The sequence below is a fragment of the Odontomachus brunneus genome, unplaced genomic scaffold (assembly GCF_010583005.1).
Source record: "Odontomachus brunneus isolate Ranch 3 - 2012 unplaced genomic scaffold, Obru_v1 Obru_scaffold_109, whole genome shotgun sequence".
NCBI lineage: Eukaryota > Metazoa > Arthropoda > Insecta > Hymenoptera > Formicidae > Odontomachus > Odontomachus brunneus.
In genome coordinates, this window is record NW_022639559.1 from 608,276 (window position 1) to 622,646 (window position 14,371).

The 14,371-nt window shown below is 32.8% G+C and overlaps 1 protein-coding gene across 9 annotated transcripts in view; it reads left to right on the top strand.

Moving 5' to 3' along the window:
• The window catches only part of LOC116849243 (potassium/sodium hyperpolarization-activated cyclic nucleotide-gated channel 2), a 391,135-nt gene that overhangs the window by 210,894 nt on the left and 165,870 nt on the right, over nt 1–14,371 (top strand). For 7 of the 9 annotated variants that reach the window (XM_032826194.1, XM_032826189.1, XM_032826185.1 and 4 more), the window contains 5 exons: nt 1,944–2,051; nt 8,765–8,914; nt 10,081–10,299; nt 10,405–10,551; nt 11,620–11,737. In XM_032826194.1, coding sequence (XP_032682085.1) covers nt 1,944–2,051; nt 8,765–8,914; nt 10,081–10,299; nt 10,405–10,551; nt 11,620–11,737 — 742 coding nt within the window. The remainder of the gene's footprint in view (nt 1–1,943; nt 2,052–8,764; nt 8,915–10,080; nt 10,300–10,404; nt 10,552–11,619; nt 11,738–14,371) is intronic. The other 2 variants (XM_032826190.1, XM_032826192.1) reach the window with 1 other exon arrangement.

Here is a 14,371-nt window from a genome sequence, read left to right on the forward strand (position 1 = left end):
TATATATATATATATATATATATATATATATATATATATATATATATATATCTTTTCTCCTTTTTCTTTTTTTTCAAACCCGTCATTAAATAAGTAAAAATTAACGTAATAAAATATATATGGTCCAGCATACAACCTAATTTAATAAGTGTTACCTGTAACACTAAGCACGTGATATCGTCTACTACTTTCGTGCACCTGGCGAATATTGTGACCGAATATAGGAAAAGAACAATATACGTTAAGAAACGAAACTGCCTTCCAGTCTTCGTTATAATGTGGCTACTGTACTGCACACGAAAATTTTCGTCTCTCTACAAGAGATAAGAAGGAGGGGAGATTTATAATCATCCGAGATGGATCTGCTTCTATGCTACTTCTGATCTTATTTCTTTGTCACTGTACAATTATTTTTGTACACCTTGTGTGTATGTATGTGTGTATATATATACATATATACATATAAATGTGTATATATATATATATATATATATATATATATATGTATGTGTGTGTGTGTATGTATATACACACACGCAGCGAACACACAAAGTGTCCGACTATTCTTTCTTAAGGACATTCTTTATGAAATTTGGATATGAGAATCTTTATAAAAAGATATGGATATATGTATATATATTTTTAAGTGGCAAGTAATTTAAATGTTTAAACTAATTATAACGGGTAAAGTTCGCACGCACTTAAATATAGTGCAACATATAACGATAAAGACGCATACATATATCGCTTCATTTTTCGCAGGGATTATAAACATAAAGATTGTAAAATCGCTTCTGTTGAGCATTCATGCATCGTAATATTACATAGGTAATATTATTTGCGTATATAATATTGCGGATATAGAATATTACGGATATATTATTATAGTGCACATACACGATACGATACATGATGTGTAAGGAAAAAGTTATTACGACATTTCTTTTATAAGAAAGAAAGTTAATTTGTTAACTACTTCGAGGCTTTTTCACGTTTTACAAATATTCTATTAAAAAAAATATATAAATAACCGATTATTAAATTTTTTCTATGTTTTAATAGTAGAAAACTCCACATAATATTATTAACATTAAACGACAAACAGATAAATTAATAAAAAACTAATATCTATAATATTATTTTTTAATAACTTCAGTAATGTTTTTTTACATTTCTCATTGATATTTTTAATGTCTTTCGCATGATATATTATTAAAATGGAATTATTATAAATGCAGATTTTACATACATAGATTATTAATAAATTAATTGAGATTGTATTTAATCAAAATATTACAGAATTAATGCTTTTTATAAACGAAGATATATATAACATATGAAACAGCAAATATGTAAAGAAAAAATGACAATTCATGCTTCATATACATTGCGCTATAATTATCCGCAATACTTTAGTGTTAGAAAGTGGTATTATCGGCATGCATAATTCATTTATTCGAGTATCAGTGTAGATGATTATATTATCATTGCATATGTAATTTTCACATCTGTGCACAGCGTATGCGCGCTTTAACACTTTGCGTTGTACCATATCTGAGCGGGTAAACTTTAACTGCTATAACGAGTAAGCTGCACATTTTAATTACATGCCACTTGAAATGTATTTCGATATTTTTCGTGTCATAGGATTTTCGTTCGCGATTTTCTTAGATAATACGTTATTAAAAAAAAACGCGATAGTACCACGAAATATACGTGTATATTCGCCTAGCTATACCGATATTCCCTCCTTTCCTTATTGCTATTATTTTCTCTTTTTGTTTTTATCTTTGTTTCCTCTTCTGTCTTACATTTCTTCAGTCAGTATTTGTACTTTTCTCTCTTTTTCTCTCTTCTCTCTCTCTTTCTCTATAAACAGGATTTCTATTAACCTGCCCTCTTCTTACTATGTCTTGCTATGTCCCGCTTTCTTTTGTTTCTAGATATTGCAGAACCTACAAAAAAAACGCACTGAGCGGAGGGGGCGCCTAAGTTCTGACAATATGACTAAAAAGAAGTCCGGTTTCAGCAAAAGCGACCTTATTTTTAAGGTAACCCGCCCTGACGAACGTGCGAGCTCACGTCCATTCGATTCGCATCGCGAATCGACCTCGGCAATTTTCCATCCGGCTTTCGAGACTCGACAGAAAGAAGTCGATTTTTCCAACTTTCGATTCTTTCCTTTTTCTTCTTTCTTTCGGACGAACACTCGTCTAATATGACCGTTGGGTAACTTTTCGACGATAAAATATTATTAGTAAAGATAATTCATGATTTATTGGTAATAGTTATTCATAATATTCACAAAGCAGGATTCGCAATAACAATTCTAATACATATGTGAAAAGAGATAATTAATATTACATTTATAAAATAATGCTAGTTGAAAGTTTCGGGAGTTAGCTGTAAAGCATCGTTAATGAAATAACTGGCGCTTCGTAGGTTTCGATTTCCGCCACAACATGACGACACAAAGTAAATTAGTTTAGATAATTGAATTATTTTGTATTCTTTAGTAAGTCCCCCAATCAGTTATTGAAATATCCTAAGAGGAATGATTCGTGTATGTATAATATCACGCGAGGACGTACGGATCGATCGTTAACCCGATCGACTGCCGTTCTGTCGGTGTCTCGCATACTAGAAGCGGAGCTGACGAGGTTAATTGGACGGAGGAGCTGTACGCTGATTGGCTCGTTGGTTTATTACAAACATTCAGCTTCTATTTTCCGCCGCATTATACATTACATATACCCGCAGCAATAGGCTATGCTTTTATACATTTCACCATCGGCACCCGCCTAGCGATGAAAAAGTATATGTACTTATTTTGTAACATAATTACATTATGTAACTATGTATATGACTTTAGAGGTCCAACGAATAAAGAGAATACTCAACTTGGTTATGAACGTACGCCATGTTTACACCAACTCTGCGTCGCCTCACAAATATAGAGGTCGCCTCGCAATTTCTTATTGTCGGTCGATTTGCGCGACATTAGACACGCGCTTTCTGTGGAAGTGAACGAACGGGAATCGGTTGTCAAAAATCCGATGTGACGTGTCCGACTTGGACGATCGTCATACTCATTGAACCCTTCCTTTCTGTCGCCACCCTCCCTTTTTCTCTCTCTCTCTCTCTCTTTCTCGTTCTCTCCATCTTTTCTCTATCACTCTCTGTCTTCTGATTCTATTTTCCTCTCGTTGACCGTTTATTGTATCGTCTATGCTCCTCAGATCCTGCTTCCATCTTGCTTCCTTGCTTTCCCACTCCTTCCGCAGCCCGTGACTCGATGGACAACCGCAAACAGCCTATTTCCACGCACTACTTTGAAACGCTTTTAATCGCTAGACGGTGTGCACGATCTTGTGAAAAACGAGCGCACGTGATTGGGCGTCCCTTCTCTGTCGCTTTGTTGCAAATCGCACACTGTATTATTATCATGCGTATATACTCAAAAGACGCATTACACTACATACTTTAGAGATAATACAGAACGAGTAAATAAAAAAAAAGAGACAAGAAGAAAGACAAGCCACGCGAGTGCTTACGGAATAATAAATAGGGTGCAATGTATACGAAAGTAGAGAGCTCGCTTTTCCTGCCGTTACTCCGAACGCTGCGAATAATTTTCACCTTTGTATATCATGCCAGTCGCGCATCTCGCCAGCTGTCTATCATATATTCACTTTTCTCCCTGCTCCTGTTGTCGCTTCTCGATCGAGAAAGTGATGCCGCCGTGTGTTTTGCAATATGGCTATTTGTGTGCTTGCAAAATCAGACAAAGTGAAAAAAACAAATGGATGATCAAAGAGCGAGTCCGCTTTCTAGCTTCATCGCTTGGCTTGCGCCGCTTGACAATACGATTGTTTTGACTTGGCAGCTGCAGTTTTGTTCTTCGTACTTTCTTTTTTCATTTTGATCGTAATCAACCGAAATATCTTGAACGAAGTGTGAAACTCATCCACGACGACGTCTCTTTCGTCGACTAGTTCCTCATCGATTGTTCTCTGTTGTATTTTTGGTTTTGGTAATCCACACTTTTGTGTTCCGTTGTTTGTTGAAGCAATGTTGTTGCCACTTTACAATCGCCATTCGTTAATTATTACACTGATTACTCATGAATCGTTTGTTGATTGTTCATTTATCATCATAGAGACATAACAAACCAAGCTTTCATCTTTACTGGACTATCTTGTAGAACAGAAGGTTGATGTTGAGTTACATTATATCGTTTACCCTTGTGTTCTCGTTTCCTTTGTTAGTTTACAAGAGCCATATGTATGACGCGTTGCGTGGTATGTTTATTGGGACATTGATATGATGTATGTATGCGTGCGTACGTGCGTGTACACAATATTTATTTTAGAACAGGTAATGTATCGAGCTATATGTGGTTTTAGCGATAAGTTGCTCGTGTTCTTACGTGTTACTCCCGTAGGCGCAGAAACAGTACCATTGATCATCATCCACGAACTATCACGATATCCAGATAGATACTAGCCAAACCTACGATGTTTTATTGTATTTAGATAACCAAAGCTCCGCGCATCATCGAAATCCTACGGCGATCGGGCGTTAATATACTATCTTATTATCTCTTATGTATAATTGTACGTAATCTAAATGGGATTGCGCATGCGAGTGTGATCTTTCAACGACTACGGTCTCGAACCCGTTTTCAATCGTAATCGTGCGAGTGATAAAGCTATGCGAAGCCAATTTTCTCGCAATCTTTTTTTAACAACAATAATTTTAGTACCAATAATTTTAGCCAAATTCAGGTGTAAAACAGCAAAGTGCACCATTTTAAACGAACTGTACTATTATTGAATTATTATTTGTAACGTACACGAAATATTCTCATTATTAACTTTGAAATAATTTTATGCATTTAAATCGACTTTCAGATACGATATAAGTACGACTTGGAGATTATATTTTCGCGTGTGGAGTGTGTCTTGGCGGACGTAATCGTTGTAACGTAAAGATATATAAAAACAAATTATTCTCAGCAAGACAAGACATCTGTTTGAGTAGTTTGTTGTGCGTCATTATGTCGGTACTGCAATGGCTATGTCACTTCTGCGGTTAAATGCAAAAGAGTAATTGTTACATTCTAGTTTTTATATAATGAGCAGGTCCTACTGCCGTACGATTTCAAAATCATCGTATCGCGATTGCCCAAGACTCGATGAAAAACGATCTAGTCGAACTAGTCCTCCGCTTTGTTTCTTGTTTGATGTCATCGATTAAATCTGTTACGTGAATTATTCATTCGGTAATGCAAAGAAAATTTCGCGGATTTCCTTCCCGCTTGAAATTTTTTAATTTTTAACTTCCAATTTTACGGAACGTACATTAGCGTGATCGTACGATTAAATAAAAAAATAATTGAGTACGACAGTCAGAACATGAAAAAAGAAGGGTTAAAAAGAAAAAAATAGCATTGCGTTTGAAGCATCTGCGAGTATTTGGGCAAGCGCGTTTAATTTCGAAAACTTGGAACTCACCGCGTTTATAACGAGGTCGAATTCGGGAATTTTCTCTGCGTATGTTTCAACATGGCTGCGGTAATATGTATTGTATTGGAAATGCACACCGCCGCCGGTGGGGCATTCGAATGGAATTTCCCGAATATAGACCACGGTGCATGACACATTCACTATTGCGCGCGTGTCGTGTCTCGTTACAAATGTACGCATACATACGAAAATAGTGTGTATATATATATAAAAATATATATATATATATATATATATATATATATAATAATTACAGGGTGTCTAATAATGATACAATGATACAATGCTTGTCTGCATGTAAAAAATATCAAACTGAACTAGAAAGTCATTTATTATTATGCATATTTCGCAATAGCTAGATAGTGGAAGTATGCAATCTAGCATCACGTACCGCCTATCAGAAGATTATCAACATCTTTTCTATAGAGTTCATCCTTTTAGCACTCGTCAATATTATTTAATTAATTTTTTAATAATTATTACGAAATTTGCAAAATGGTAGAGGACTTTCCTGTTCAGTTTAATATAGTCTACTGCAAAAAAGCAGTTTCTTATTAATAATTATCAGATACCTTGTATGTGAGCGTGTGTATGTCGTGCACGTGTGAGTAGAGAATGTTAAAAAAATTTGAGTGACAAACTTTGTGAAGATATAAAAGATATCAAAACCAACATTTTTTTTTGTTAACATTTTTTGCAATAACATTTTAGTTTCCGTGTTATGTTATATGCTACATCTCGATTTAGTGTTTGCTAGCATAAATCTTCGTCAAGGAATGAGTTATCTTTATGTTCTTGTATTATATACATATACAATATATTAACAAATTAGACTTGAGAATACTTGAAAATATTTGAAAATTAAATTTGAACACTTTGAAAAGACGTAAAAACGTTAAAACAAATATTTTTTTGTTGATAACGTTTTCCCCAAAACATTGTCTTGTTTTAACATTAGATGATGTGAACTAGAAATTTTGTAAATGCAAAAATAATTAACGAATGCAGGAGTATCATATCGTTATTTCAAAAAGAAATAAATAAAAAATCTTTTCATAAAAAAAAATAAATAAAAATGCGACTTATTTTTCACGACAAAGATTTCTGCTAACAAACGTTAGTTCCATATATACCATGTGACATAACATAAAAAAGCAAACTGTCGTTACGAAAAATGTTATGAATAAATTTGTTTGTTTTGATGTTTTCTATATTTGCACAGAATTTGTCGGGCTAATTCCTTAACATTCTGTGTGTATGTGTGCGCGCGCAGTGCGTGTCATGTGCGCGCATTTGACATACATACAGTATATTGGGTGTCCGAGCGCTTGTAGGCAGGTAGAACTTATAAACAATTTAAAAATATCTTCTACCATTTTAGAAATTACCATGGTACCTATTGAGACATTAATGAAAGAAAATTGGTGAATGAATGCGTATAATGTGGTAGGACAATTTCTATAGGCAATTAAACGTCTAAATGTAAGTAAATATATAAAGAAAAGACATGATTTCATATTAAGTTCATGCTTATATTTGCTTTTACTAAGAGATCAGAAAACAATTCCAAAATATATCTCTTCACACAGACTGCTCCAGGTAATTCATCCCATCATATCAAACGCATTCGCCAATTTTTTTCATTAATATCTCAATAATTACCGTGGTAATAAATATCTCAATAAATATCGTGGTAGAGAATTTTTCTGTTGAGTTCAACGATCTCTGTCTACACATGAGCGTTCGAACATCTAAATTCAGACACCCAGTATACGTACATAACGTATGTATATAATCATAAAAACATGAACTGCAATTCATAATACCTTTAACGATCCTTAGATAATTTTATCCTTAACTTTCGATTAATAGGAGAACGCTGAGACTATTTGACTTCGATTTTTTTTAGTAATGGGCCGATAATTTCGTGTAGAAATCCGATCGAAAATCCGCGTGTAAAGTATTGTCTTATCGTTTGTTATACTTTGTCGTTAATTATATAATTTACTCCAAAAGTAAAATTAGTCATTAGAATGACGCTTTTATTAACATCTTCAGTACCAAAAACGAGAATTCTCGTCAACAGTAGTGAAGGAATTAAAATCTAATTTTAACGCGCTACGTTGCTGAGAAATGAGGGAATGAAACATTTTAATCATGCAATAATTATTTCGAAGCAATTGTATTTTTCACATGAATGACAATTATCAAACTAGAATATCGGAGTCAGAATGTTCTCCGCTTCCTCCAGCTTTTTATTTTTAGAAAAGTACGGACGGATTCCCATATCGTACTTATTGCGCACGATAATAGAACCGAACATTACAATTTACATTCGAGACCGTACCGATTGCATCGACATTATTAGATGTCAATTGTTAGCGGTCAATTGTTTCTGTTTTTACGTTATATTAGCGCATAAGCGGTTTGAGAATCTTGGCCCAACCAGTTGCAAACAATCGATATCTCTTCTTTTTCTTCCTTTTTTTTTCTTAGTTCAATTAGAGCATTCGTAGAGTAACCAGTGATTTGCGTTTCTATTAACATTTTTTAGGTTACATTGAATTGTTATTTTGTGTGTCACGTGATGCGTATTTTCTAATGTAGCATGCTTTTCTTAACGAACAAATAAAAAAAATTACAGACTCGAGAATATAAACGGTGATGAGACAAATTACGAGAAATATGACACTCTCACCCAAATTATCCGCGCTAAGATCTGAGTACGAATGTAAATTCTTGCTCGATGTATGCTTATTTTTAATGAATATCTTGACTAGTTGCCCTGAGTTTGAACTCGTTGTAACATGTTTCAAGAAGGATACCTCGACTTAGAAAATAATTACTAGAAAATTCGCGATTTCGTGGATAATGGTGCAATTTAACTGGTTAAATGGCTGAAGAGAAAATTAGGGAATGCTCCGTGGAATTCGATGTACGTGTACTGATGCTTTCGGGCGATGAATAATCGATAACCCACCGGATCTTAGTGACGGATCTCGTCACGTAGTTTACTCAGTTCTCCCAAACCTAAGCAACAGAAACAATAATAGAAACAGTGTATTCGACGAGTTATACCTAACGCGTTTTTGTGCAACACTCGCTTATTTGCTGTACACTACGCAACCGGAGCTTTGGATGACGAGAGAAGTTTCTAACCCCAAAAAGAAGTGTGAAAAACATTTCGCCACAACTGATTTGACACAAAAGTAAAGCCTTGTCGTTGTTGTTGACAGTTCCTGAATATGGCGTCGGTGTTCATGCGGATTTTTAACCTGATCTGTATGATGCTCCTAATCGGCCATTGGAGTGGCTGCCTGCAATTCTTGGTACCTATGCTTCAAGGATTTCCCAGTAATTCTTGGGTAGCCATTAATGAATTACAAGTGAGTGATTTGCTTATTAGTATCGGATTAACATACAATATAATTAAAAATCGCAGAGTGTGTATGGAAAAGACTTATGTAATTTTCCTAACATTTGCACATATCTGATATTCAAGTTTGAGAATCACTTAATCTTATTGCCAACAAATACAAGAGTGGCCCACATAACTCTTAACAACTCGATATCTTGGAAATTATTTCATCGATTTTAATGATTTAAGTCTTGAATTGTATGGATCTGAAGAGCCTTCAAACTGTAATGGAAGTTGGTCCCCTAACCTCTGTTGCGTGGGTGGAACGGGGATTAACTTAAAAACTTTTAATAAAAATGTCTATGAAAAATTATATTTTTTAATTCTTTGGACAAAAACAACTTAGTTTTATGAATTTTCGACTTCAAAGCCGTCATATTTTTTAAGAGAAGCATCTGACAACAAAATGTTTCGAATAAAACTAAGTTGTTTTTTCCAAAGAATTAAAAAATATAATTTTTCATAGGCATTTCCATTAAAAATTTTTAAGTTAACCCCCGTTCCATCCACAAGAAGTTAGGGAACCAACCTCCATTCCAGTTTGAAAGCTCTTCAGATCCACACAATTCAAGATTGAAACCATTAAAATCAGTGAAATAGTTTCCAAGATATCGAGTTGTTAAGAGTTATGTAGGCCACCCTATATAATTGTTGTAACAGAAATATTACGTGCAACTAATATGTTACACAAACTTTGCGCGCGTGCACGCAACACTGCCCCTCCCCTCTCTTTCCCTCTTCCTTCCTTTTTTCTCTCTCTATACTTGTGCGTGCGGATGTGAGAGGAAAAGAGGAAGAAAGAGGGGGAGAGAGAGAATGCTACAGATATATCCGCAAAAATTACGTGTTTCAATACTAACATTAAGTTTGTTAAAAATTTCTTTTGTTAATAATACTTTAATAAACAATGATAGACGGCTATAAATTTTTTAACTCGGAGAACTGACTTTGATAATATATGTTATTTAGATCATTGAGAGAGAAGCTATGATTAACCATCGAAATAATTGCTTACAAATTATCAAGAGTTAAGATCGCGTGAGACGCTAATAAACGTGGAATTCACTGTCACGCATTTTGTGACAAAATCGATGATCAACGATCGAATACACGCCCATGACGGTATACTTGCAGGACTCGTTTTGGTTGGAACAATATTCGTGGGCCCTCTTCAAAGCAATGTCGCACATGCTGTGTATCGGATACGGCAGATTCCCGCCGCAGTCCTTGACCGACATGTGGTTGACTATGCTCAGCATGATCAGCGGTGCGACGTGTTACGCTCTTTTTCTTGGACACGCAACAAATCTCATTCAATCTCTTGACTCCTCGAGAAGACAATATCGCGAGAAGGTATAGTTGTAACGATACGAGTCATCGACTTGTGAAATAAATCGCGAATTGGAGTTGTTCTGGCTCTCTCGACCAAAATTAAATTTTCTTTCTCTTTGATTGCAGGTAAAACAAGTGGAGGAATACATGGCCTATCGAAAATTACCGAGGGAAATGAGACAGAGGATAACGGAATATTTCGAGCACCGCTACCAAGGAAAGTTCTTCGACGAAGAGTTAATCCTTGGGGAGCTTTCGGAAAAATTGAGAGAAGTATGATATTATTGATATATATTATATGATATTAATCATGTTAAAATCGTAATAATGTTTTTTTGTAATGATAAAACGATTTCTAGGAAGAAATATTGAAAAATACATAATATTGTTTTTTCTAATGATATACTTTCACAATGGTCATCTATGAAATGTTTGTTTCCGGTTTTGATGAAACTTTTGATTGTACTCGTAAAATGGCCAAAATTAAAAAAAAAAACACATAAAAACACATTTTTATCGGCTGAAATATAAATTTAAGGAATGGAACTATTTCATCCCGTTTTTACTTTCTCGGAAAATATTATAAATACATAAAAAACTTTTTAGGTAGAAATCTTTTTTTACGCTTTTTGGTATAAAATACAATAGTTTACATATAGACAACAAGAATGTTAATTTATGTCAATCTCAATGTTTACTATTAAACAATTAAGGGTTTTTGATGTACCACAATCAACAAAAAGAAAAAAGTCAATGCAAGGTGTCAGTTATGAAATCTTTCAACAATTCCTAATTTATTATAAAGACAAAAAAATAAACTTTTTAATTTCAAATATATATAAATTTAGAATAAAAAACTTATTATTTATTAAGAATTTTAATAAATAAAAAATTTAATTTAATTTAATTTAAGTTAGAAACAAACTATTATTGATTGTATAAAACATTTTTTTATTAATATTGCATTTCACACAATTGATCATAAATATTTATTTAAGAAAGTTATTTTGTATCTTCAACAGTTACGAGAATTATCAAAAAAAGAATAAAATTCTAGGGATTATTTCATTTCTTGCACTCTTAGATTGCATTTCAAAACGTCCCTGCCGAGGAAAATTTTACTCTTAAGTCTATAGTATGTATAACATGAACTATAGATTTAACAGTAAAATTTTCCTCGAAAAAGATGTTTTGGCAAGCAACCTTAATAAGTAAGAAATTATATATTTTTAAAATTTTGAAAACTCTACAAGTATGTGAAATTTCATCCACATTGAAGACGGACATTTCATAGATATTCTTCGTATATAATTATACTATACGAATCGTGTCTTATTTTAGGATGTGATCAACTACAACTGCAGATCACTAGTAGCGTCTGTGCCCTTTTTTGCCAACGCCGATTCAAATTTTGTCTCGGACGTCGTCACAAAACTCAGATACGAAGTCTTCCAGCCAGGTAATTTTTATCATTATCTGTACAAAGATCTTTCCACACTTGTTCGTTCTGTATTCAAATTATGCATATTTAGGTACTAATTCTATATTTCATAAGATTAACTTGGAAGTAGAAGCGCTTTAAATCGTTTGCCGTATTCATTTGTTTTTTAATTGTACTAGAACAAAACAGACGCGTGCTACGCGTACGTTATTGATCGATAACATTAAATTTATGTTTTTTTCATTAGAAAAAGGGAAATACATTCATAGGAAAATAAGTCACATAGGTCATAGAATACGAAAAAATTAAAGAAAATGATAGAAAATGGAAGACCATATGGTAGAAGAAATACTTAATACACGATCTAATTAACATGATCTCTCCATTTTTCTTCTTCTTACTATTTCTATTCTCCTTCTCTTTTCCTCTTTTTGTTATTTCATAATAAAAGATATTCTTTATTTTCTTTTCCTCTCATCCTCGCTCTCTTACTCTCTTGTTTCCTTACTCTCTCACTCCTTCGCTCCCTTGCTCTCTTGCTCCCGTACTTTCTAATTCCCTCGCTCTATATAGTCTTCTATATAGTCCTTTCGCCTTCTCGCTCTCTCTCTTTTTATTCTCTTTTTTATTCCTTTCTTCTTCTCGTCACTCCTTTTAATTAAAATAGTGGGTAAAAGTAACACAAAGTATAGATAACTCCTTAAATTATCTCTCAATACTCTTATTCTCTCTATCACTATTTAAATTTTTTTTGTTTACCTTTATTGTTTTTCATTCCATGTCGTTTTCTCTACTATACTCACCTATTTTTTAACATTATCCCTTTCTCTTTCGTGTTCCATGACTTATTTTTTCATCCTCTGATAATGTGTAGATAACAAAATAATAAATATGAACGAATAGTTAAAAGTGAACAGAAGAAAAAAGAATAAAAGTGAATAAAATATAGATTCAGATAAAAAGAAGGAGAATAAGAGAAATTATAAAAGAAAATTTATAATGGTATGAAAATAAATGATAGAATGAAAATAAATGGAACAAAAAATTATTATACATTCTTAATTTTTCGCACTCTTTTCTATTCTTCATTACTGTAAATTTCTCCCTATACTTTCCCAATTTCTCAAATTCTATCTCGATCTTTTTATTCTATTAATTTTTCGCACTTTTTTCCATTCTTTATTACTATAAATTTTTCCCTATACTTTCCCAATTTCTCAAATTCTATCCCAATCTTCTTATTCTATTTCCTTCTATTCGGATCTCTTCGAATTACTTTTATTCTTTTTTAATCTACATAATTATCTCCCGTTCTCTATAATTTTCTTTCATTCTCTAGCAATCTTTAATAATGACATAATAGACAATAATATCGAATGAAAGAGAGAAGAATAAAAGTGAATAGAAGAAATTAAGATATAATAAAATATAGCCAAACCTGCGCAAAGAAATGTTGAGCAGGGCCTACTACAAATTTTTGATCGCAAGAAGGCCATTTTAATTGATTATTTTACTTACATTTTATATCTCTCTTTCTCTGAATTTTCTCTTTTCATTCTTATTACATCATTATATCATTATATCATTGTTCCCTTACATCTTTTTCTTCTTGAATCTCTTTCTCCATTTTCTATCTATTACTTCTATTTGTTATCCTTTTCTTCCTTTTTGTTGCTTTGTATCTGATTTATTTCTCCATTTTATATTTTTGTCTTCTTTTTGTCTCTTTCTCTATCTCTACTTCCCGTTCAACTTATAAAACTATACAGATTAAAAATATAACCAGGTTTATACGAACTGTCACTCGACTCAGATGATGAGAGTAATCTCATTTCTATGTCATTCGACTTAGATGATGACGGCCGCACGTAGCGCGAAGCTGATCGTTGAGCGCACAACCAATCAGCAGTGTGGAATAGCGGTTTCAACATTTTGATAATTTCGAGACGACTTTGATACTTTCGAGATTACGATTCGATTGCCATGCTTTTTTTAGAAGGGGATTAAAACTAATTTATGAATAATTTTATATTTAAATCATGTAAATTCATTATATTTAATTCATGTAAATTTTTCATAGTCTTTCTTTCAATAATCCCGTGTAGAAATTCGTTAGGGAAGGCCTAACGTAATAAAAAGTCCCGATCATTATTTGTTAAGGATGCCATAAGAAAGACTTCCTTATTTTTACTCGATGAGACCCCGATTATTATTTATTAGGGGTGCCATAAAAGTTTCCATATTTTTACTTGATGAGGCCATGATCATTATTTATTAGGGGCACCATAAGAAACGCTTCCTTATACTTATTTGATGAGGCCCTGATCATTATTTATTAGGGACGCTATAAGAAAAATTTTCTTATTATTCCTGATAAAGTACTCTCTTTTATCAGGAATTTATAAGGATATTTTAATTTTATAAATATTTATTTATTTGGGTCAATTGCAAAAGTCAGGAAAAGATTTATAAAAAATATAACGTGTAAGAAAAATAAAGATTTAATAAAGTTTATTTTGTATGACACACATACATGATAAGAACTTTTTATTAAAATTTTTATTAAAATTTATTTTATTATACAAACACTTCATGTATATATATATATATATATATATATATATATATATATATATATATATATATACATAT